The 25101-nt window shown below is 36.4% G+C and overlaps 1 protein-coding gene across 7 annotated transcripts in view; it reads right to left on the minus strand.

Moving 5' to 3' along the window:
- Nucleotides 1-25101, minus strand: part of SRPK2 (SRSF protein kinase 2) — a 240576-nt gene that overhangs the window by 142230 nt on the left and 73245 nt on the right. For 3 of the 7 annotated variants that reach the window (XM_028525147.2, XM_028525146.2, XM_036010743.1), the window contains exon 3: nt 1011-1074. The exons of the other annotated variants lie outside the window; for them this stretch is intronic. In XM_028525147.2, coding sequence (XP_028380948.1) covers nt 1011-1074 — 64 coding nt within the window. The remainder of the gene's footprint in view (nt 1-1010; nt 1075-25101) is intronic. 7 annotated transcript variants of the gene reach the window in all.

The following is a 25101-nucleotide window of genomic DNA, read 5'->3' on the forward strand; positions in this document are numbered from 1 at the left end:
CCTTACTCCCAAGTCATTTCTCCATCATGTTTTCCTAAATATTAAATCTATGAACAAAAAAGATAACCCTGAAAACTAACTACAGAAAAGATAAATCAACACACCTAAAATACAAAATACGAACATTACATATAAACTATTAGGTTATCAAGAGAAAGATAAGTATCAACTGTATGTCCAAGGACCCCAATTTAACACATTATGTAGTATACAAAATCCTGGTAAACAGAAGTGAACACAATAATCACATAGCAAAATAGGCAACTATAGGCTCGTTTCTGACCTGAGATAAAAATACCATTGATTCTATTTATTAAGTAAATTGCCATTTTAAGGAAATATCTCCTTACTGGTAAATCATTTGATTGACAGATAAAATAATTGCTTTAAAAATACTTGAGTCATTTTGTCCTTACCTGCAGGCATGAACCATTACTGCATGCAGTGACTGTTCCATTTCCTAGCACAGACTTGAAGAAGCATCATATCTCTCTCTTTCAGAATGTGACTAATCTGTGGGTTTGCAATTCCTAAGCTATTTACAAATGACACTCCCTTTCCACATAAGAAAATGTTTATTACAACCAAAAGTCAAGTATTTTTAACCTAGATCTTACAAATAGTGTTGGTAATTTTGTGTAGCAACAATGTCAAAATACAGAGAGAAAATCTAATACTAGCATTTCCTTTAAAGAAGCAAGAGTCGTTTGTTTTTTAGCCAAGTAAATTATATTTTAAAGCCTTCAACAGCTGTCATACATCAACCAGCAGTCTGCTGTGTTATGGTGTGCATGCTGCAGCTGATTAGGCTTCACTATGTTTTTTTAAAAAATCAATTACCCTTTGTAAAAGCAAGACGGCTTGCCCAAATACACATCTTCAATACAGCACAATGACCAGCATGCAGTACAATACATTATATAGCAAACTTGACAAGAGAAAAATATGTCCTGGTTTGTTTCTTAGCAATGCTACACCATTAATTGTTCATGCAAGAGATGTAGCTGTACCTTTCTGAAGAGGACGACTTCTCAGAGTTAACTGACATCAGCAGCTCAATCTTCTGCTTGATTTCTGGAAAAATCAGAAAATATTCACAACCAAGATTGCCTGCCCTTGCTTTCAAGTCTTATATCAAGAGCTTTTTCTTCTCTAATCCCTTTTGTTCAAAATGAGGCCACAAGATTCGCAGTAGTTCTGTTAGGACTGGGATTCAATGGTGCTATAAAGGGAAAAAGCTCCAGAGGCATCAGGCCTCGCTAAACTATGCACATGACTGTTTATGAAAGCAGGAAGTACCATTTCTTTTAAGCAGAGGGGTGTTTTTTTTTTTAAGGTAGAACTAGCCTGGCTCTACATGAAGATTTTAAATGTAGCAAATTAAAATATAAACAAGAATTGCTAACAACTAGATTCAACATACTAAATAATTTGAGACTCCTGGGTAATAAAGTTACAGGCTGTAATGAACAGATATGCAACCCTTAGTTACTTCTGTTTCGCCAGCCCTGAAAAATATGGCTCAGTGAATCATTTTTGTCACTTAAGAATGAAATAGTAAACCAGAACCCTAATTTATAGATTAAAATTTAATGTTCATTATAATTTCCTGACTATGTTTAATTAAAGATATATTTATTATCTATTCCCTAACTCCTTTCCAGAAAGACTTGTATTTTACACCTTAATTTTCCCCTCCTCCTTCACATACAGCACAAGTGAACAGCAACACCCAGTTACCTAGCATATAATCTACTTCTCCTTTTAGGAAAGAGCTGATAATGCCACCTCAAACAGCAATGTACGCACCAACAAATTCAACTTAATTAAAAGATAATTGTCTCATACTGATTTGGAAAAAACGGTAGTAGACAAAAAGGGAAGAAGAAGTAAAAATAACAGGGAGAGGGGAAAAAAGAAGGAAAATAACTAATGATTAACCTAAAGCACATAATTTTACATGAATAAAACTGGCATGGTCTTATTAGTCAGACTATTTCGCAGGTAAACCTGTTTTCCTTTTTGTAACTGGGTTTTCCTATTCATAATTAAAAGCTCACATACCAAAAATAAAAGTATATTTCAATAGTTTGAGTTTTTTTAAGGGTAAAACAAATTTCAAGTTCTACAAGTCTTGAATAGAACATAAAAGAGTATGAGAAAATGTGATTAAAAAAAGGAATAAATATTAGTTGCATAAAATACAATGGTCCTGTACATGAATATCTTCTTCATGCTGTTACAAGAAGGATTTTTGCAAATTGCTTAAGCCTACAACTTCATCCAATGGGCATGATAAAATTGGTATGAATACCCAGAGAACAGAATCTACCACAGGTTAGAGCCAAACCAGCTAACCCCTGGGGAGAGCACATAGCACTGTGGTAAACTGAGATGATGATAATGAAACTCACCTTGAGGATTCTTACATGTATTACAAAGCCTGGCACCTACTACTATAGTGAACACTCAGTAATGCCCCTCTGCCACATTAAAAACGGCCCAGTGTTTAAGAGGTCACTCAGGCTCTGCCAGCAAGTAGCCTTGGATTTAAAAGCAGGCATGTCCATCATTTGATTGCCACATGACCTTGAGGAAATTATTCAAACTCTCTAAGCCTCTATCTCAATTTTAACAGTTAAGGAGTAGTTACATTTATACAGTCCTAAAATTACATTCGGCCCTTTGAAGGTAACCTCGAGGATGATGTGGCCCCCGGTGAAAATGGGTTTGACAACCCTGCTCTATCTTCTCTTCTATTAAATGGGAATAATGGGCTGGCCAAAAATTTCATTTAGTTTTTTCTGTATGATGGCTCTAGTAGTCATCTAGATTACTGATCTTTAGCTGATGATTAGTGATCTTTAGCTGATGATTAGTGATCTTTACTGACGATTAGTGATCTTTAACTTCAATCAAAACAGTTCTGTTAGATTGTATTATGATAGCTGTCATATCAGTGTGCATTTAAAAAAGAAACATCAAAATTGATGAATTTTTGCAGCCATTTTAATATTGAAGGTGGAAGAAAATAGGCAACATTTTGGCATAATATGCTTTATTATTTCAAGAAAGGTAAAAATACAACTGAAACGCAAAAAACGATTTGTGCAGTGTATGGGGGAGGTGCTGGGACTGATCAACCATGTCAAAAATGGTTTGCAAAGTTCTTGGCCAAATAATTCTTTGCTGTGGGGCTGTCTTATGCATTGCAAGACGTTTAGCAGCACCCCTGGCCTCTACACAATAGAAGCCAATAGTGGGATATAGCTGACATACTCAAAATATCCAAAGCAATTAAGTTATTGGTGAAAACAAAAATTTGTCTTTTATTTTCTGGGAAAAAAACCATACAGACTTTTTGACCAACCCAGTCATTTCTATGTGAAGAACTGTTATGAATATATAATGAAATAATCCATGAAAGTTGTGTAGTCTCATGCTTGGCACATAAGCTCGCTCTACCTGCTGCTAGGTAGCTAGTGCCTAGCAAAGGACAGTAATCCTAAATAAATATTTTTGAATGGGTTAACAAGGTATAAATACTAGGTTTGTACCATTTTAAATAGCTTTTCCATAGTTTTAATCCACCCTCTCCCTCTTACTACTGGCCTCAGCAGGTACCTTTTTATCACTAGAGTGTTATATACGTGGAAATTTACATTTAACCCATGTCTCAGTCTCCCTATGTAGAGAATTTTTCCTAGTTAATCAACCAGCCTTCAGAAATGAGGTACACCTGAATCTGTCTTCATCGTGGCAATTTTCATCCCCAAAAGACAAAAGTTCACACTTCAGTATATCTATATAAAAGTTGTACACTGAACCTGAAAGACCCCAAGATTAAACCAAACAGCTCTGATGAAGTTTATGCCCATCTTATCATATCAGGAAGGTAAGTTAAAGCTCTAAAGCATCTTATGTCTGGTGACTTTGGGATCTCCAGACCAAACAGTTTGAAATAATACATGAAAAGGTTTCTAACATTTTCTTCAACCCTTCAGATTTGTTTACAACTCCATAAGGACTGAAAGGTTCAAGAATGTTCACAAATACTGTTAATATCATATCCTTTGAGCACTACATTCCATCTATGCTACCATCTACTCAATACCTTATTAATACCATCCATGGGTCTGATTACTCCCTACAGTCTTGAAGAACTCCAAAAGCCATGTCACTAAGTTTAATTCTACCACAATATCTGCTGTAACTTTCAGGGACTTTGATGCTCATGCTGATATAACTTCCTTAGCCTGTTGGCTAAGGACCATGGCCTCCTCAATAATCTCCCCACAGTCTCTTGAACTTCTGATCACTTGAGTCATCTACTCCCATGACCACACTCAGTACACTGCAAATATTTCCCCAAAATCAACTGATTGTTTTTCTATTTCATTCATAGTATCTTGGCTCCTATACTTTATTTCTCTTCATTTAAGTCTACTAATCTTTTCCTTTATGAATTATGTCTTCCTATTAAGCTGACTTTTCCCACACCAAAAATTTTTTAATTGTCATCATATCATCCTCCAATATGCTTTGTAATTTTATTTTGCATGTAAATCTTAGACTCTTCTAGAATTTATTTGGGTCTATGAATTGATGAAGACTTCCAGTATGCTTTTAAAGGTCACATTTTAAAACCTTACACTATACTTCACCCCCACCAATTCTCAATTATTCTACATGAACCATATGAATTTATAAAGAAAAAAATTAAAGAAGAAAAAAATAAACTGATGGCAATAACATTATCTTCTCCAAAAGATTACTATCTCTTGAGACCTAACGCTAAATTTCCAAGGACCTAGCAACCCAAGCAGAACATTTCAGCCTTCTTTTAAATCAGTTTCTTAAATGCTCTTTTCTTATATATCCAATCAATTAAAATCATCACAATTAGTTGGCTTTCTTAATTAAAATAACTGTTAGGTATGTAACATCATACCCTTCTTATTCATCACCCTATACACCAAGAAAGAAAAATTAATTCATGGGGATTTCCCCCAGTAATTCTCTTCTATCCAATCTACAGACCTTTATGATACTCTTATTCTCATTATACTCAATTTAAAAGATACTCAAATTCCTTGTAAAGATGAGTAGTTTAACTCTTCAGTTACAGCTTACTGTCTCTAATATTTCACTTTCCACTCAGTCACATGACTTTGGAGAATCCTGGAACATTTACGGCTATGAGTCCAGACCTGAGCCAATCCCTAAGAACCCTGACCAGGAAAAGCAGTTACCAGTAACTACTATCAAAACTAAGTCCAATATGGAAGGTGCTTCCAAGACTCAAGATAGCCTAAAAGAAACACTGGGCAGCCCTGAATTCACCTAATATCCTAAGAGCAATAACAGCCTAAGACTAACACAGAGATGCCAGAGAGATGACAGGCTCCCATGTCCTTTAGATCACTAAACACCAAGCATGAGCTCACATAGTACCCCTACTTTCATAATATGGAAATTAATAAGATAGTAATTGGGCAAATAGCTCTAACTAAATTTTTAGACTTACATCCTTTTGCCATGAATGTTATTCCAACAGATTTACTAAACTTTCTGTCACCTGTCATATTCATTATATGATTATCCACAAATCTGATTTTTATTTTGGGTATATATGGAGGACTTTTTATTTATTTACTTACTTATTTATTTATTATTTTATACAGAAGGGAAGGGAGAGGGAGAAAAGGAGAAACACCAATGTGAGAAACATCTATCAGATGCCTCTGGTACAAGCCCCGAACCTGCAACCCAAGAATGTGCCCTGACCTGCCCTGACCAGGAATCTAACCTTTTGGTTTATGGGACTACACTCCAACCCAGTGAGCCACACCAGCCAAGGCTAAGAAGGACTTTTTAGAAATTACTGCCTAATATTACTGCCTAAAATTACTGCCAAATATTAACATATTTGGAGGCAGTTCAGGCTACAATAAACAGGTATGTATGTGCTCAGGTTACCTCAAATTATAGGATAATACTGCAAAAATAGAAAAATGCCTAAGAACCAGAATCTTGTTCGGAAGGAAGGGCAGCTCTTTAAACTCAGTTTTTGTTACCAAATGCTCAGAGCAACTGTTCTCCACCTTAATGTTTCACTGTTCTGGAACATCAACTGCTCTCTGATCCTAAGTCCTTTTCTCCCATCACCACCAACTGCTTCTCCTCTCTATTTCACTTGTTCAGGTTCTGCTGCCTTAGGGTGCATATGTAAGGCTTTCTCTCTTGGTGTCTCCAATTTAAGTTTAGTAATATTCCTAAGGACTCCCATTTAAATGCAAAACAGGGCCTGCAGACAGTTCTCCGGCTCCGATGGCAATACCTGATATTGCCATCTGAGATCAAGAAGTATGAAGATTCTGGGTCAAATTCAAGAAACTGACACATAACAGACCCCATAAAGGGTCAGGAGAAAAAGCAAGCTCTCTGAACCATCTACAAACATCAACAACACCCTGAAGATCAGTCTAGCCTAAAAAGGAGTTCTTGTTACTCTAGCATTCAGTATTCAAGTCTTCTCTATTATGCGAACACACAGAAAAGTAAAAATTGTACAAACAAGAATAATTAGTAAACAAAACCCTGTCCTTAATTATCAGCAGACTCTATCCCCGCTATCAAATGCCTTCTCTGTCAGTCTCTCACTGATGGTCACACAATCCAACAACTCAAACAAAATGCAAACCCGGAGCCAAGTGAAAACAAAAATTCTGCAACGAAAGATTAACAGCTGACAGAGTTGACAGAAGATATTTAGGAAAAGTTAGAATCCCAAGAAAATCCACTGACAAATGAAGATATAAAAGGACTTAGGAATATTAGTAACTAATAAGAAAAATTAATGAGAACAGTAATATTATAAATGTCTCAAGAATGATAATTGTTTGATTATCAACAAAGACTAACGGGTAAAAAATTTTAACACTCTTAAATAGTCTGCAAAAAATATCCTTCATTATAATTACATTATTACTTAAAAGCTACCCAATCATATTATACAAAACTTAGTATGAAAAATGTATGCCAAAAACAATCAAGACAATACATTCTTTGTTCACTCTAAAACTCAGTACATATTTTTCAATTACAACTTAAGCTAAACTTACTTTTTAGATTTTGATTTTATATTTCAAAACAAAAACCTCAATTTCACCCTCTCTTCCTTAAAAGTAGTCATTCCCAGTATCAAATTATCTCCTGCCATAATTCCTAAACAGAATTACTTATTCTCCTAAATATGATACGGGGCCAGGCAACCACAAAGTTCACTCCAAACTCTACACTGAGGCAGAGGTGGGGTGAGGACTGAAGGAGGAGGAAGTAATCTCAGGCTGGTGACATTTCTGGTCTCGAGATTTCAAGGTAGCTTCTGCTGCCACTTATCAAAAACTTCATTTACTAGAGGAAATGTTTTTCCTTCTGTCACTTTTGAAACTATTATTCTGAGTACAATTTATAAGCCAAAACAAATACTAGGTGTTTTTTTTTTTAAACATTTGTTATTGATTTCCAAATTATAGCAAGAAAAGTGGCTCAATACCCTCAAATTGGGATTCCCATCCTCACCCACCCCATGGAAGCCAGCAAGCAAGAAGGCAGAGAAAAGAGACAGTTGCTTGGGCCCAAGACCCCAGATCACCCATCCCCACACCATATGGAGCATGATAAAACTTTCCAGTTCCGCATAGAGTATGTTCCCATTGTTCTGTTATTTTGTTGTTAAGAAAATTTCAGGAACAACTAAATACAAAAATGCATTCAAGTATAAAAATATGAATGTTTAAATAATTTCCTAATTTTTTTAGCCTCACAATGAAATTAATCCGAAAACTGTCTACAGGTTTCTCACCACAGCAGAACATCATTAATAGTTAATTCAGCCACTAAACAGAACAAAGGCACTCTTACCCTGACTCTGTTAGGGAGACAGAAGAAACACAAGTTCTTAGATAACTGAGCTGTTGTTACACTCAGACTGAGATCCAATGCCCTGTTCGTCGTGAGGCCAAGTTTTAAAGCTATCTGTTTTACACTTACAAAATAAATATCACTTGTGTATTTTCTGAAACAGTATATGAATTTTAGAAATTGCATCACAGAACACTCAGAAAAGGAAAGTATTTTATAACTAATTTAACAATTAGTTATAGTAATTTTTCAAAATAGATATTAATATACAACTGAAACACTTGGTTCTCTAATATTGTGACTTAAATTTTATAAATTAAGGCACTTTAATTTCACTTAATTTTATCATATAAAAGGCTATGAGTTCACCAACACAATGGATTCCCACTTTCCAACTCCTTTAGTAAAGCCAAGGCCCACCATTCAACCATCCTAAAAAGAAACTTCAGTACGTTAAGAGGTGGCAAAATTATTGTGCAAGGCTTATTTACAAATGTAAGAAGAAAACAATCCATGTCAAAATATGTGGGGATAAGGAAGAATTAGTGTCCCTATCTCCCAATCCACATTAGCTTTCAAACTTAATAACTGAAATTAATGTGATGTAATCCAATTTTTCCACCCTCCTACATTCCTTCAGTACCAACAGATACTAAGCTAGGTGATACCAGGGGGGAGAGTGTATCACAAAAATATGTAAGACAAAATTCCTTCCCTCAGAGAGCCCACAGTCTAATATTTAACATTTAGCTTGAACCATTTGAATGAGTTTATTTAACCCTCACAACTGGAAAATAGGTATTTAATTTCCATTTTACATGTGCAGAAACTGAAGCTTTGAAAATTTAAGAAATTTGCTCAAGGTTCCAGAGCTAAACAATTCCATTTACAACTGCATAAAAAAAACAAATGAATATAATAATTAAGAACAAATTTAACCAAGGAGGTGAGAGACTTGTATAGAGAAAACTACAAAACAGTATTCAAAGAAATTAAAGACCTAAATAAAGATAAAGACATCTGTGTTTATGGACTGGAAGACTTACTACAATTAAGATGGCAATACTCCCCCAAACTGATCTGTAGATTCATACAATCACTATCAAAATTCCAACTGCCTTTTTAGCAGAAATAGGCAAGCTGATCCTAAAATTCATATGGAAATGCAAAGAAGCTTGAATAGCTAAAACAATCTAGAAAAAAAAGAAAAGAAGAGTTGAAGGACTCACATCTCAGTTTCAAAACTTATACAAAGCTATAGTAATCAAAACAGTGTGGAACTGGCATACGGACAGACACACAGATCAACAGAATAGAATTAGAGTCCATAAACAAACCCTCACATTGCAATAAACTGATTTTTAACAAGAATGCGAAAGCCATTCAATGACCAAAGAGTCTTTTCAAAAGATGGTGATAAATAACTGTATAGTTATTTCCAAAGAAATAAAGCTGAGCTCCAACCCCACACCATAAACAAAAACTAACTCAAAATGGATCAAAGACCTGAATATAAAGGTTAAAACTATAAAATTAACATAAAATTAAAAAAAAAAACTCTTAAAAGGAAATACAGTTGTAAATCTTCATGATTTTGGATTAGGCTAGAAAAATCTTAAATATAATACCAAAAGCACAAGGGACAAAAGAACAGATAAACTGAACATCTTAAGAATTTAAAACTTTGGGGAATCAAAAGATACTATTCAAGAAAAAAGACAATTCATAGAATGAGAGAAAATATATTTGCAATTCATGTGTCTGATAAAACACTAGCATCCAGAGTATATAAAGAACTCTTACAACTCAATAATTTAAAAACCCAAAAACCCAATTTAAAAATGAGCAAAGGATTTAAGCAGGTATTTCTCCAAAGAAATACAAATGAGCCTGAGCAGGTTAGATGTCGCCCTAAAAAAATGAAAGGTCACCGGTTTGATTCCTGGTCAGGGCATGTGCCTGGGTTGTGGACCAGGTCCCTGGTTGAGGGCATATGAGAGGCAACAGATGGATGTTTCTCGCTCACATCTATGTTTCTTTCCCACTTCTCCCTTCTCTCTAAAATAAATACATAAAATCTTTAAAAAAATACAAATGGCCATGAAAAGGTATTTATGCACATGAAATGATAATCAACATTATTTGTCATTATGGAACTGCAAACCAAAACAAAAATGAAATATCATTTTATACCTATTAGGATAGGTACAATCAAAAAGATATTAATGAGTATGGGCAAGGATATGAAGATTGTGAACCTTTATGCATTGCTGGTGAGAATGTCAAATGGTACTGCTGCTTTGGAAACAGTCTGGCAGTTCTTTAAAAAGTTAAACAGTTACCCTATGACCCAAGAATTCCATTCCTTGGTATATACCCAAGACAAGTGAAAACATATGTTCATACTGTTCACACAAAATCTTGTATACAAATGTTCATAATAGTGTTATTCATAACAACCAAAAAGTAGAAACAACCTATATGTCCATCAACTGATGAACAGAAAAACAAAACGCAGTGTTTCCATCATAAAAGGAATGCAGTACTGACATACACAACCACATGAATAAATCTTGAAAACATTATAGAGAGTAAAACAAGTCATAACACAAAATACACATTGTATGATTCTTTTTATATGAAATGTCCACAACAGTAAAATTTAGAGAGACAAAAATTAAATCTAGGGCTGAGAGGAGGAGTAACAAGGAGTGACTGCTAACACACACTTATTTCTTTTTGTGGTGATGAAAACGTTCAGGGATTAGATAATTACAAGTATGCTAAAAGTCATGAGTTGTGCACTGTAAAACAGTTAAAAAGGTGACTTATGTGGATTTTATTTAGTGTTTAAAAATAGATTCCAGAGCTAGTAAGGGACTGAGCTGGATGAGAACCCAAGCGGTCCAGCTTCCAAAGCCTAGCTCCACAGCTGTGCTGCGGAGCCTGCAAGGAAGAAGTGACCAGTCCACAGGGGAGAGGGAATAGTCAGAGAAAGCATTTTGGCTTGGTTAAAAAGGTTAGAAAGACTTTGCCAAGTGAAGAAATGCCACTCCAAACAGGAAAAAGGTACAAGCTACAGAGAACCCTGTCATGTGGGCCATTCAAGTTGTTGTGGTGACTGGTGAGAGAGAGGTAGGTACCAACAGGAAATGAATCCAGAGATACTAGCAGGTGCCTGTTCCTAGAGCATCTTCATGCCATACAACGTAAGTCCTGGTTTTACCTAGAGAAGATATATAAGAAACTACACAGCCTAAGCTAAAATAAGAGGCGAATAAAATTGCAGGTGAATGCAATTTAGAGTTTTATAAATGTTAGGTCATGCTGAGGAGAAAATATTAAACTTCATGGAACTATTTATAAGGCTCATCAATTCTCCATAATTCATTTTCTCTGTATACCCACATAGTATCCCCTCAGGAAGTTTGCCAATTTTCACTTTTCTTATTTATAAATCCTAAAATTCTCACCTCAAGCATCAGTCATCCCTGATTTCTATAAAAATCTCTAACAGCAGCAAGCAACAGTAAAGTCTACTTTCAAGGCTTTGTTGCTTTACAAAATGTTATCAAGTACCACAATCACTTTGGCAAAACAGACTGAGGCCACTTTATTCCTATCTTGCTGTCTGTGAGATTTCTCACTAATTATACAAACATGAAATCTGAACTGGTTCTCCATTTTAATATGTAACAATAAAAAATAAATAATAATAATATGTAACAATCAACATAGAGATCCTTAAACATCAAGAACATCTTAGCTATCTTTGTTATATCCAAGTGACCCTGAGTAAGTATTCCAGAGTACAAATTCTTTATCTGTATCAACTTTTGCCATGTATTGAGTTGCTGGTTTTTGGTCACTTAGAAATATTTTAAGCATGAAATAATGCCTAAGTATTAAGACTTTGGGAATAATAGTATCTCTATTTGTAGTAAACAGAAACAATTAACAAAAACTAACATTCCATACTAATTACAATGTGTAAGGCACTCTTCTATTTGCTTTATATATAATAATTCTCTTAATATTCCCATGTCCCTGTAAGATAAATACTATCATTACCCCCATTTTCCAGACAGGAAAACTGAGGTAAAGAAAGGCTAAACAACTTGGTTCATAAAACTAGTATGGTAAAGAGGAATCTGAACCCTGGGGGCCTATGCATAGGATCTGGGCCCTCAACCATTATGCTCTATGTGTGTCTGATTTAGAATGTCCTCAAATTTTTCTGTAATAAAACTTTAAACACTTATATATATTAATATTTATGAAAATTATAACACAATCCTACAAATTCAGTCCTATTCAGACTTTGTGTTTATAATCTTGCTGTCCCCTCCCCCTAAAAGTAATTTCTTTCTTCTCCCTCTTAATCTTAAAACGACACCTTACTACACCTATACACTGTACTAAGTGCTTGGGGGGATTCAAAAGTTACTAACTTACATTAAGCATCTACAGAAAATCAAATTATTCTGCTATATTTGACTACATTTTATAGGGTAAGTTAGGCACTGAACTGATACCTAAGAAAGTCTTAGAGTATATATCTTGTATTTAATTTTCATCTTCCTACCAAAGGCCATTTATACTGACTCACAGACTTAGTAAACCACTCTCTTGAGATGATAACACCTAAAAAGTCCTAGAGATAATCCTGATATACAAGCTGGGGTTGAAAATAACTGTTCATACTTGGACTCTATCCTCTCTGTATAACTAAAATGACAATATTACAAATGCATAATTCATTTCACAAGCATAATTAATTAGCCAAACAATATTCTATTTATTGACCTAAATATAGGGAGTGCTAGATAGTTACAACCCAGTAAGTCCACTTTTTCCAAATCTAAGCTAGAAAAACATTCACCTGTGTCCTAGGAGAGTCGCACAAAGAATCTATTCATAATCCTGTATGCAACAGCAAATAGTGCATAAACAATGCAATTGTTAAATCAACTATGGCAATTCATAATACACAGCATTAGAAAAGAATGAGGTAGGTCTAGCTATATGTTCTAAATAATTTCCAAAACTAAGAAAAAAATGCAGCTTGCATAAATCCACACAATATACTACTTTTGTTATAGACACAGATTTTCATAGGTGCATTTACACATATATACAGAGATCCCTCACCTATCACAGGAGTTACATTCCAGAGACCCCAGCTTAAAGAATACTTTAAAAGAGACCCCCATGGGCTTAAAGCCTGTGATACAGTGAAGCTACAATAAGTGAACCACAATATAGCGAGGGACAACTGTACATATGCACATAAGTAAAATATAAAGTTGGACAATAATATATTCCAAAATGACTGGACAGAGGTTTTCCGTACATCTAGAGATAGGACACAGAATGAAGAATGCTAGTCAGGGGGAATTTTAGCCTTATCTGCACTTAAAATTTTTATAGGTATTATTTGTGTAATTAAAATAATTGTCTTAAATAAAGTATTACCAAAGGATACTCCATTTAAAACAAATCCCTTTTGTGGTTACACAGCTTTCAAATGGACACTCTGCAGAAAGACTTCCATCACACCATTATAAAAAGCCTCCAAAATGCCAATTTTCACTTTTAAATAAGATTCACAGTTTAATCAAGGTCAAAGCAATGTTCTGTTGGAATTCTGAGAGTGTTATAACTGAAGAAGAAGGAAAAAAAAGATATAATCGTAAGAAAGGGGGTTTCATAAGGGTTGTACAATTGGCCTTTAAAACTAGCTTTAAAAACTAAATTCAGTCTGCCCCTTCTAACTGTAGCATAAACAGGCTCTTAAAACAAAATAGCTGAAATAAAATGGTGAGCTTTAAAAAAAAAACCCTATATGTATTAATTTAGCAGCCAAAAAATGATCAAGTCTCAAATAATGGATGGACTATGCTTAAGAAAGATATGCAAATGCTGTAGAATCAGAGAATCCCACAGATGGAGCTAAATATAAAAACGACGTTTTGTAAGCAGAGCCATCAGAACATTAGGGTTCTTTTATCAGACATGCAAAGAAAAAAGACGTGTACTCAAGAAGCTAGTGTCAAATGCCAGGGCAACTGCATAGCAAGAAACTTCCCACAGCAGAAGCACAGCAATAAAGAGGCAAGTATAAAATGGATCAAGAAATCAGAGTTTTCAGAAATGACAGTCTTGCATTAAGAACAAGACAAAACAAAACAAAACAAAACAAAACAAAACAAAACAAAAAAACCTTGCCCTGGCCAGTATGGCTCAGCTGGTTGGAGCATACTCCTGGAAACCAAAAGGTTCCAGGTTCGATCCCCAGTTAGGGTACATACCTTGGTTGTTTGGTCCCCAGCTGGGACTTGTCCAGGAGGCAACCAATTGGTGTTTCTCTCTCAGTGATTCCTCTCTCCCTCCCCCACACCTCTTCTCTCTCTAAAAGCACTGAAAAAATACCCTCAGGTAAGGATAAGATAAAAATAAATTTAAATAAAAATAAAATAACAACTTCCTTCCGGCAGTATTAACATTATCTATTTAAATAACAAAATTGTTCCTCAATTTATACTTGCCTTTAACTCATCTGAAGTACCTAACTTTTTTTCCTAAAGCCTGTCTAAAATTTGGACTGAGACAACAAGAAAATGGTAGGGGAGAGAAGGGAGAGGGATGTTATTTGGACTGATATTCTATTTTTTCTGTTCGAGAGTGGGTATCCAGGTGCCTGTTTTATTATTCTTTAAACTTAATTCATATTTCATATTTTAGATCAGAAGAATAATTAAAAGACATCCCAAGGGCAAACATGGAACACCATTTATGCTAAAATGACTGCCTAGTCACCAGGTTTTTCCAATGCTCTCACAACATGGTCTCCGCTGAAATACAGGTAAACCTCAGCTACCAGGGCTTCAGGGAATGAGTATTTCTGGATAGCCACGTGTTTGTTAGAGTTGAAAGATTACTCATCCCAAGCCATTCTAGAATGAAACATTCATGTTTGATTAGAAGATAACATAAGCATAGTAAGAAGTTTCTTTGCTACCTCAAAGCCTTTCATTACAGGCACTACTTTGGTTTTCCTGGGGCCTCTGAACAGTAGCCGAAGGTTTGCTTCTGTGCCAAGGGCTGCAGATTAGGACAGTGCTTTTTGCTTGGTACTGCTTTTCTGTTTTGTCCCTTAGTCGGCCATACGTCTCCATAGGTGTGCATGCCTAACTGGCTCATTCTAACCTGCTGAAGAAACTATAAGTAGTTTCCTACACTGCACATAAAGCTTTCCTTACACTATACCAGTTGAATGTTTATGAGTCTCACATCAAGGCTCATATGTAAAGGGTTCTAGTCTTTTGAGGGTCCCATTGCCACAGTACATTTGCTTCTATCATCTGCTTTATTCTTTCCCAAGTGATCGGCTCTAAACTGCAGCTTCCACATGGAATATAAACGTATGCCAGGCTTCTCTGTGTGACAGTGGCAACAATAACCCCTGCTTTGTATTATGACAACAACTCTTGAATTTGGTAAGGATTACATATCATCATCTTCATAAAAATACTGCAAGGCAGATACAAAATATGGGATCTACTTTACAGATGAGTAAAGAAGGGGGAAAGCCTAGAAAGGAAGGCAGTATGTTTAAAGTCATCCAGCTATTAAGTGGCACAGAACCTGGCTCCAGATCTAAACTCTAAAGACAATGCTATTACCAAACTGACATAATCTCTTAGTTTCAGAAATCCAATTCCTGAGGCAGGGATTGCATTATTCCAATTTATCTCATCTAGCCAGGCTATGTTCTCCACAAGACTCAGGATCGCCTACAGCTGCCTGCACTGGGGCCAGGGTGCACACCTAATTCAGCCCCTTCAGTGACCGCCCACACAACAAAGCCTCATTCAAAAAGGGCTGCCAGTGGGCACTTCCAGTCTACATCCCCTCCCATCTGCCCCTTGTTTCTAACTGCCAGGAGGGTTAGAAGAGTGTGCGACATAAATGAGCATAATCCCCAAAATTAAGGAGTAGGAATGAAAAGGAAAAATTCCAATTTGGGCAAGTTTTTCACCAAGCCACATAATACCCACTGCGAATTTGTTTGGTTCTACTCATTATTTGAATTTTTCCACTCAAAATGTTAATTACCTACAGTTTACCAGCACTGTATTTGGAGTAGTGTGAATTAAATTAAAAATCCTGTGGATTGAGCGCGGGCTGTGAACCAAAGTGTCGCAGGTTCGATTCCCAGTCAGGGCACACGCCTGGATTGCAGGCCAGGGCCCCCAGCAACCACACATTGATGTTTTTCTCTCTCTCTTTCTCCCTCCCTTCCCTCTCTAAAAATAAATAAATAAAATCTTTTAAAAAATTATCCTGTCACAAAGTTCTTATAGTCTTCTTATCACAGATTGTAGTAAGAAGAATTTTTTACTACATATTTCTTCCTCTAAAGGCTCCTATCCCTCTGAAGTTTGAAACAAGAGAAAAGCTATACTTGGGTCTTTGTCCATTTTTAAATACCTTTCTTTTCCCTATGGCTGATGACTATAGTTTTATCTTTCAGCAAATTTTACTTTTTAAAAAAACTTTGTGCTGTTAGTAATCTTAAATAATGCTTCCTTAATTCTAGACCTACAATGTCCAACACACTAGCTAGTGTGATAAGAAGCCATAGTCAGCTACTGAGCACTGAATTGTGGCACTCCAGAGATGTGGTTAATAAAAAAATAGAATGAAAAATATTAATATTTTATACAGATTATATCTTTATAGGACAGTATTTTTATATACTGAGTTAAATATGTTATTAGATTTATGGGATATTATTCAGCTGCAAAAAAGGAATGAAATTCTGACACATGCCCCAACATGGATGAATCCTGAAAACATGCTAAATGAAATAAACCAGACACAAAAAGGATAATATTATATAATTCCATTTCTTACCTAGGATAAGCAAGTTAATAAAGACAAAAAACCTAACAGAGGTTACCAGGAGCTGTCGGAAGGGGAACTGGGGAGTTAAATTCAGGTTCTACAGAGAAGAAGCCTTTCCCAGGTAGTGAGAGACTGCAAAAACTACCTCAAATTCTCAGTAGAAAGAGACTATTAGCAGATCAGCTCACGGTTTTGAGTACCTCTAATAAACACTATCCAATTTAACCCCACAAGGAGAAAAGTCAAGTACAATGGTTTACTACCATCAAGTTTAAAAGATAAATTTTATTATTCTCTTACTAAAGAATAGATCTGAAGATGACAAGAATACTCTGTGAAACTTCATAATCATTTCTGTAAACCATTCCACAAGTGCTTTTTAACAAGCATCTTCAAAATACTCTGACAAGCACAATAAGCTTTGTGCTGAGAGCACTTCCCTATACAAAAGTAACAGTACACAGAGAGCAAACAAGTTGCTGTTCTTTTGATGTATACATTCAGTCCTCTAAATTTACTAGTTTCCAAATTTTAGTTTATAACCACATTCCCTGGCTTCTAATTTAAGAGATACATTTAGTTTTGTCTCATATGTATTAGGCAAGGAAATAGTTTTGCACCTCTGAACTAAAAGAGGGTGTGCTGTAACAAATTATTTCCAACTAGTTTATGAGTCTTTAGAAGACTGATTCCACACGTACCAAGCATATTTACTAAAAATCAAATATACATAAAGTATAAAACAGAGGAAGAAGGAAAACAAGAAAGGGAAAAAGACCATGAAAGTTCAGTAGCTTAGGGGAAATATATTGTAGCCATTCTCATATTTAAACATTCAAGGAAGGCTTGCAAAACTATTATTCACTGAGAAAAATAATAAAAGCAGCTAACGCTAATGCTGAGGTCACTAAATGCTACCTGTTGTGGAGGCCTTCCATTTATTAGCTCGTTTAATCCAAGGCCCTCCGTATACTGTACTTTATCACCCCTTGTTTTTTGATGAGGAAACAAGAGGCATAGAGAACTTAAATAATTTTGCCTGAGGTCAGACAGTCCTTGGCTATGCACTACTAGAAAAGACTGGGTATTCCGAGGTCCACACTACAACCCCCTGAAAGGGCTTCAGACCTTACTGCAGTCTGGCAAACTGCTTCCCCAAGCCTGCAAAGTTTTACCAAGCTTTAACAAAGTTAACAAAACCTTTGCTAAATCATCTATAGCAATTACCTTTATTTTATTTTTAATTAAGGTGTAATTTATACACTATAAAACTCACCCTTTAGTGTTCAGTTCTGCAAGTGTTCTGTGGGGAATAAACACAGCCACTGTTATGGTAGAAGACAGTGTGAGTGCTGGGGAATCTCCCCCACTGGTCCAAGTGGCAGCAGGGGGAGGTTCTTACATTGAGCTTAACAAAAGCTAGAGGTATGAATGGGTAGGGCCGAAACAGGGAAAAAGCTAGAATAATGACCAGATAGGAAAAAAAAAACAAAAGCCCTCCCCTCCCTACCCCTGTAAGAACCTTGAGACGGAGCTGAGAGACTGAGATGGTCTTTGAGACAGAAGTTGTATGGCACCTGAATAAGCCTCTTCCCTTTTGCACCAGCACCTAACTCACAAGTTTGGCTTTTGTGGTGGCAGGTGGCAGAACCTCCAGTTTTTTTGTTCAGTTACATAACCACCCCCACAGACAATATAGGGAAGAGTTCCAATGCCCAGAACAATTCCCCAACCCACTTCAGAGCCAACCCCTCTCCCACCCCAGGTTCTACCAATGTTGATCTATTTTCTGTCCCTATAATAATCTTGCCTTACTTGCCTATGGCTGGGTAGGCTGGAGCAATGTCCCCTAAACCAAAAGGTCACGTTCGGTTCCCATTCAAAGCACACACCTGGGTTGCATGTTCGGTCCCCATTAGGGGTGTGTGCAAGGTGCACCAATTGTGTTTCTCTCTCACATCAATAATTCCCTCCCTCTCTCTTCCCCTTCTCTCTTAGAAAATATTCAATAAGCATGTCCTCAGGTGAGGATAACACAATAACAACATCATCATCATCATTATCATCATCATCATCATCATCATCATCTTGCCTTTTCCTTTACAGAAGCAACTGTACAGTCTGTATGCTTTCAAGTCTGACTTCATCCACTTAGCACAATACATTTTAGATTCAACCATCTGTTACAATGGTAACAGTAGTTCATACTTTTATTGCTGAGCACTTTCCATTACACAAATGTATCACAGCTTATCCATTCATCAGTTGAGAGAAATTTAAATCTTTCCCATTTTTTGGCAAGTGTTTATAAAAAGCTGCTATTAAAAAAAGGTTTTGTATGAGCATAAGTTGTTATCTCACTTGGGGAAAGCCCAAGAGTGGGTCATATGGTTATGTGTGAGGGCTCCAGTGGCTCCATAAGCTCACCAGCACTTGGTACAGTTTCTTCTATTTATGTATTTATTATTTATTTATTCCCATTGACATTTAGTCCCCTTTACCCACCTGCCCCCCAGCAACCGTCACATTGTTGTCCCCGTCCATATGTTCCATCTCTCCACCCTCTACTGCCCCTCCCCCCAGAGCTGTCATCTGCTCTCCATCTATGAGTCTCTGTTTTCCTTGTTAGTTCAGTTTGTTCACTGCATTCCACATATGAGTGAAATCATACGGTATTTGTCTTTCTCTGACTGGCTTATTTCACTCAGCATAATGTTCCCCAGGTCCATCCACACTATTGCAAAGAATAAAATTTCCTTCTTTTTTAGAGCTGAGTAGAATTCTATTATGTAAATGTCCCATAGTTGTTTTAGCCACTCACCTACTGACAGACACTTAAGCTGATTCTTATCTTGGCAATTGTAAATAATGCTGCAATGAACGTATGGGTGCTTATGTTCTTTTGAATTAGTGTTTTGGGTTCCTTCAGATACATTCCCGGAAATGGGATCACTGGGTCAAAAGGAAGATCCATTTTAATTTTAATTTTAATTTTTTGAGGAATCTCCATACTGCTTTCCACAGTGACTGCACCAATCTGCATTCCCACCAACAGTGCAAAAGTGTTCCCCTTTCTCCACATCCTCACCAACAGTTGTTTGTTGATTTACTGATAGCAGCCATTCTGACAGGTATGAAATGATATCGTGTTGTGGTTTTCATTTGCATTTCTCTGATGATTAGTGATGTTAAGCATCTTTTCATATGTCTATTGGCGATCTATATGTCCTCTTTGCACAAGTGTCTATTCAGACCCTTTGCCCATTTTTTAATTGGGTTGCTTGGTTTTTTTGGTGGTGACTTTTGTAAGTTCTTTATAAATTTTGGATATTAACCCCTTATCAGATGTATTAGAGAATACAGTCTCCCCTCCTGTGGGTAGTCTTATTTTGTTGATGGTTTCCTTTGCAGTGCAAAAACTTTTTAGTTTAATGTAATCCCATTTTTTTCTTTTGTTTCCCTTGCCTAGTGAGTTCTACCTGATGAAATACTGCTACGAGTAATGTCTGAGATTTTGCTACCTATGTTTTCTTTTACAATTTCTATGGTTTGAAGTCTAACATTTATGTCTTTGACCCATTTTGAATTTATTCTTGTGTGAGGTGTTAAGAAGATGGTCTAGTTTCACTGTTCTGCACTTATCTGTCCAGTTTTCCCAATACCATTTATTAAGTAAACTATTTGCACCTCATTTTATGTGCTTGCTTCCTCTGTCGAATATCGACTACAAAGGTGTAAGTTTATTTCTGGGCTCTCTATTCTGTTCCACTGATTTATGTGTCTGTTTTTATGCCTGAACCATGCTGTTTTGATTAATATGGCTTTATAGTATACTCTGATATTAGGTAGCATGATTCCTCTGACTTTGTTCCTCTTTCTCAAGATTGCTGTTGCTATGGGGGGCCTTTTGTGGTTCCATATAAATTTTTGAAATATCCAGTTCTGTGAAATACATTGTTGGAATCTTGATAGGAATTGCATTGAATCTATAGATCGCTTTGGGTAGTATGGACATTTTAATGATGTTAATTCTTCCTATCCATGAACACAGTATGTGCTTCCACTTATTTGTATCTTCTTCACTTTCCTTCTTCAGTGTCTTATAATTTTCTGACTACAGGTCTTTTACATCTTTGGTTAGGTTTATTCCTAGGTTTTTTATTGTTTTTTTTAAGCAATTGTGAATGGGACTATTTTCTTAATATCTGTCAGTTTCTTTTTATTTTAACCATTCTACTAGGTGTATACAGGTATCTTATGATTTAATTTACATTTTCCTAATGACTGATAAAATGGAACATCTTGTTATGTGCTTATTTGCCATCTATACATCTTCTTTAATAAAATATGAGATCTTGTTGACCACTTTTTAATTGGTGTTGTTTCCTATCAGTGAGCTTGAAGAGTTTTTTATATATTCTGAGTAAATGTCTTATACCAGACATGTAATTTGCAATTATTTTCTATCAGCTTATGGCTTCTTTTTTTGTTATCTTAAAGGTATCTTTCAAAGTAAAGACTTTGATAGAAGTTCAGGTTATCTTTTTTTAACAGACCATGCTTTTGGTATCATATATAAGAAATTTTTGCCTAATTCATATCTCAAAAGTGTTCTCCTAATGTTTTCTTCTGGTAATTTGTAGTTCTACATTTAAGTCTATAATCCATTTTGGGTTGGTTTTTGTATATTGTTCAGGGATCAACTTTTTTTTGTTTGTTTTTACTGCCTGATCCAATATTCTGGCCCTTATAACAGTATTGACAAATGTTCTCTGAGCACTATATGTGGCCTAAGGATATAAGAGGACGTAGACTAATACAGGAAAGAGTAACATACTCAACTCACTAATGCAAGGATGAGCGGTGTAAAAACAGAGTTAAGTCCAGTATAATGGCAAGAGAAGGCACTCAGCAGCTAACATTTAGGAGGGGTGGTATTTACGGTGAGGAATAGTTAACCAGGCAGAGAAAAGCATTCTAGGAAGAGGAAATACCACAGCAATATACAAGGTATGAAAAAATAAGGCTTGCACCGGAAATAGTGGAAGGAGGGAGATTCTTCTTGACCATTTTTATATTCATGGCAGACACTTCTGCATGCTAGCATTTTTGGCAGGATTATTTCAGGGCACTAAAGAGCTAAAGAGCCCACTAAACAAGAACGAAATTCAATCCAGTCATTACTACTACAATAGAATGGCCTTCAGTATACTGCAATCAGGATAAGCTTCCAACTCCCAGCCTAAAAGAGGTGGTCCTTGGCCCTCCCCTCAACTGACTTCACACCAGCCCAGCAGAAAAGAGAAGTACAGGGCCCTTCCCAAAATAGCCTGCTTCCTCCAGGAAGCCTTCACTCGGCCTCTATCACACTGATCTCTTACCAAGAGAACCAGCAACAGTACCATTCAGCTTGAACAGCTTACCCACCTTCCCAGAACTCATTCAGCTCAGTTAGCCGGGGTTACCTACATCACCAGCACCAATAATCTGCCCTAATTTCTCAGCCCCCTCCCCTGACCCTCAAAGACCCTGCCACAGTACCCAGTGGAACTTAAGAATCATCAGCAAGTCCCTACATCCTCTGCCAGTCTCTAAGAGTACTGCTTCCTGCTCTGGCTAGTGTGTCTCAGTCAGTTGGTGCGTCATCCCATACACTGAAAGTTTGTGGGTTCGATTCCAGGTCAGAGCACATATCTAGTTTTAAGATTCGATCCTCAGTTGGGGCACATAAAGGAAGCAAATGATACATCTCTCTCTCAACATATTTTAATTAAAAAAATAAAAATAAAATAAAAGGGCTGCTTCTTGCCCTAACTGGACTGGCTATCCCTGAGGACATGACCCACAGGTCCTGAGAAAAAGGCCCTTGTTACTCTAATGTCCCTCATTTGGCAGGGCCTGGATAGAGGCAGGGCTACTCTTCTCATTTGTCCCCACAGTGTCACTTTCCCATTTGTAAGATTGATAAGAGAGGGTTCATTGGGAAAGTCTCATACTTCCAAGTAAAGTTCAAGTTCCTCATAAGCCTTTCAATTAAAGGCTTCATACCATCTTAACATTTTGAAGAGGATTTTTCTCCATCTAAACATTTTGAATTTTTTTTGCACATGAATACTTTTATATAACCAGGGGAAAATAAGCCACAAATCAAAAAATGAATCCACGGAGAAGATAATAGTAATTTTTAAAAAGGAGATTTCTATAATCACATGACTATTCCATTCACATTAAAACACTTGTAATTGAAGTTGCTGTTGTTGTTTTAAATTCATGTACAAAGAACTTCTATTCTGCGATAAGGTAGATATCTGCAATGACCCATTCACAGAAGTTCACTTAGTCCAACTTAATGAAGCATATTCCTTCAACTAGTGACAGAAATACTAGCGATACATACTGAGGTCATATTTCCAGATCAGACCATGCAGATTTGAGTAGATGTGGCAAAACCAGAACCCTGGCTGAATTTTCTCAGATGGCTCCAGCAGAGCTGCCAGTGCAATGAGGCAAAAAGGACCACCTATATAATTTTTTAATGAAATATTTCCCATACAGCCCATAGGTAGGATGAAGAATAAAACTTCTGTTTTAAGAACTTCATATTTTATCTTTTTTCTAAAGATTTTATTTATTTATTTTAGACAGAGGAGAAGGAAGAGAGAAAGAAAGAGAGGAACATCAATGCGTGGTTGCCTCTCTAGCGCCCCTTACTGGGGACCTGACCTGGCCTGCAACCCAGGCATGTGCCCTGTGTAGAAATCGAACCAGTGACCCTTTGGTTCACTGGCTGATACTCAATCCACTGAGCCACACCAGCCAGGACACATTTTATTAATCTTTTTGAAAAGAAATGTTGGTGTGCTAACTTTTCAGAAATTTAAAATAAATGATCATGAACCTTGTTAAGTCAATTGCTGTCTGGATAAAACTGTCTACATTCGTATCAGCAAAGCTTTACATTTGTTATTTGCAGAACACTTCCTTTAACTCAAACACTACCACTTTCTTCTCTTATATCTCTAACTTTGACTAGAACTTCACCTATGCCTTGTGCCCCAAACCCCAAAACACACTGCCACAGAGTCTACCATGGGGGAGTAGTCCAGTGACTGGAAGGTTGCTAAAGAATCACAGATTTTAGAGTTGAAGACCTCAGAGGTCATCTGATCTTGTCTGTCACATCTATGTTTGCAAGATTCATCTTTCCTCATCTTCTGCCTTGGCCAAGCCCTTGATGACAAGGTACCCTCTCTATATTGCTAAGACCTCAAACACAATACCTTTGACACAACAGGCACTCAATCCAAGTTCCTCTAAAGATTAGCAAATTAACAGGTAATTCTCAGTTATCATTCTTCCCAAATTCTATAGCATCTGACACTCACACACCCTTCTCCCCCAGCTTTTATTCCTCTTTCCACATCTTCTCTCAATTATCTCTGTAATCCTAAACACTTCACAGAGAGTGTGAGATGCTGCATCCAGCACTGGACTGAGAGTCATAAGACCTGGGTTCAATCCTTGTTAGCCCTGCACAGTTTAGGAAAGATGGCTAAATTTGTTAAGCCTGTTTTCTGATCTTTGAAATTTGAAATTTGGTGCCATGATATTCCGTAATTGTTTTCTACTTAACCCTTTTATTTTCTCATTTTTAAGGTCTACCCCAGAAATTAAAACCTAAAGAACAATACAGCTAACATACCTATTTCTAGTTAAGAAAAATTAGTGCACTTTGATTACCTTGAAGAGGAGCTTTTTAAACTTTTAAAGAGGAACTTGAAAAAAATAGAAATACTAACCTTTCATTGCACTGTACCATGGGCATAAGAGAGATGCAACAGTCCCACAGAAGCACAGCCCAGTCTGATATAATGTCTTCTAGGAGGGTGAGTCACCAAAAGAGCTTAGCTTAATACATTCATAAATTTCAGAATATATCAACATGAATGGACTACATGCCCATCATGCAATCCTTCACAGAAATATTTATTTCCACTGAGCTTTAAAGAGTTTGCGTGTGGCAGAGAGCTGACTGTGAGACTTGCTGATAAGATCTTAGAGCACAGTTATCAAATGCTCACCCATCAACAGGCAGTGATGGGCCACAGGCAACTCTTGATTTAGACCAGCCCTCGGTCCCACAAGACCTAACAGCTCCTAGAACTCTCCACAGAGTACAATTTCTGTTTGCTCTAAAGTTTTAAGTAGAATACAGAGCCCACAACAAGGGGACATTTTTTTAATTTTAAATATTCACCAGTATAA

This window comes from Phyllostomus discolor, chromosome 10, assembly GCF_004126475.2.
Source record: "Phyllostomus discolor isolate MPI-MPIP mPhyDis1 chromosome 10, mPhyDis1.pri.v3, whole genome shotgun sequence".
Taxonomy (NCBI): domain Eukaryota; kingdom Metazoa; phylum Chordata; class Mammalia; order Chiroptera; family Phyllostomidae; genus Phyllostomus; species Phyllostomus discolor.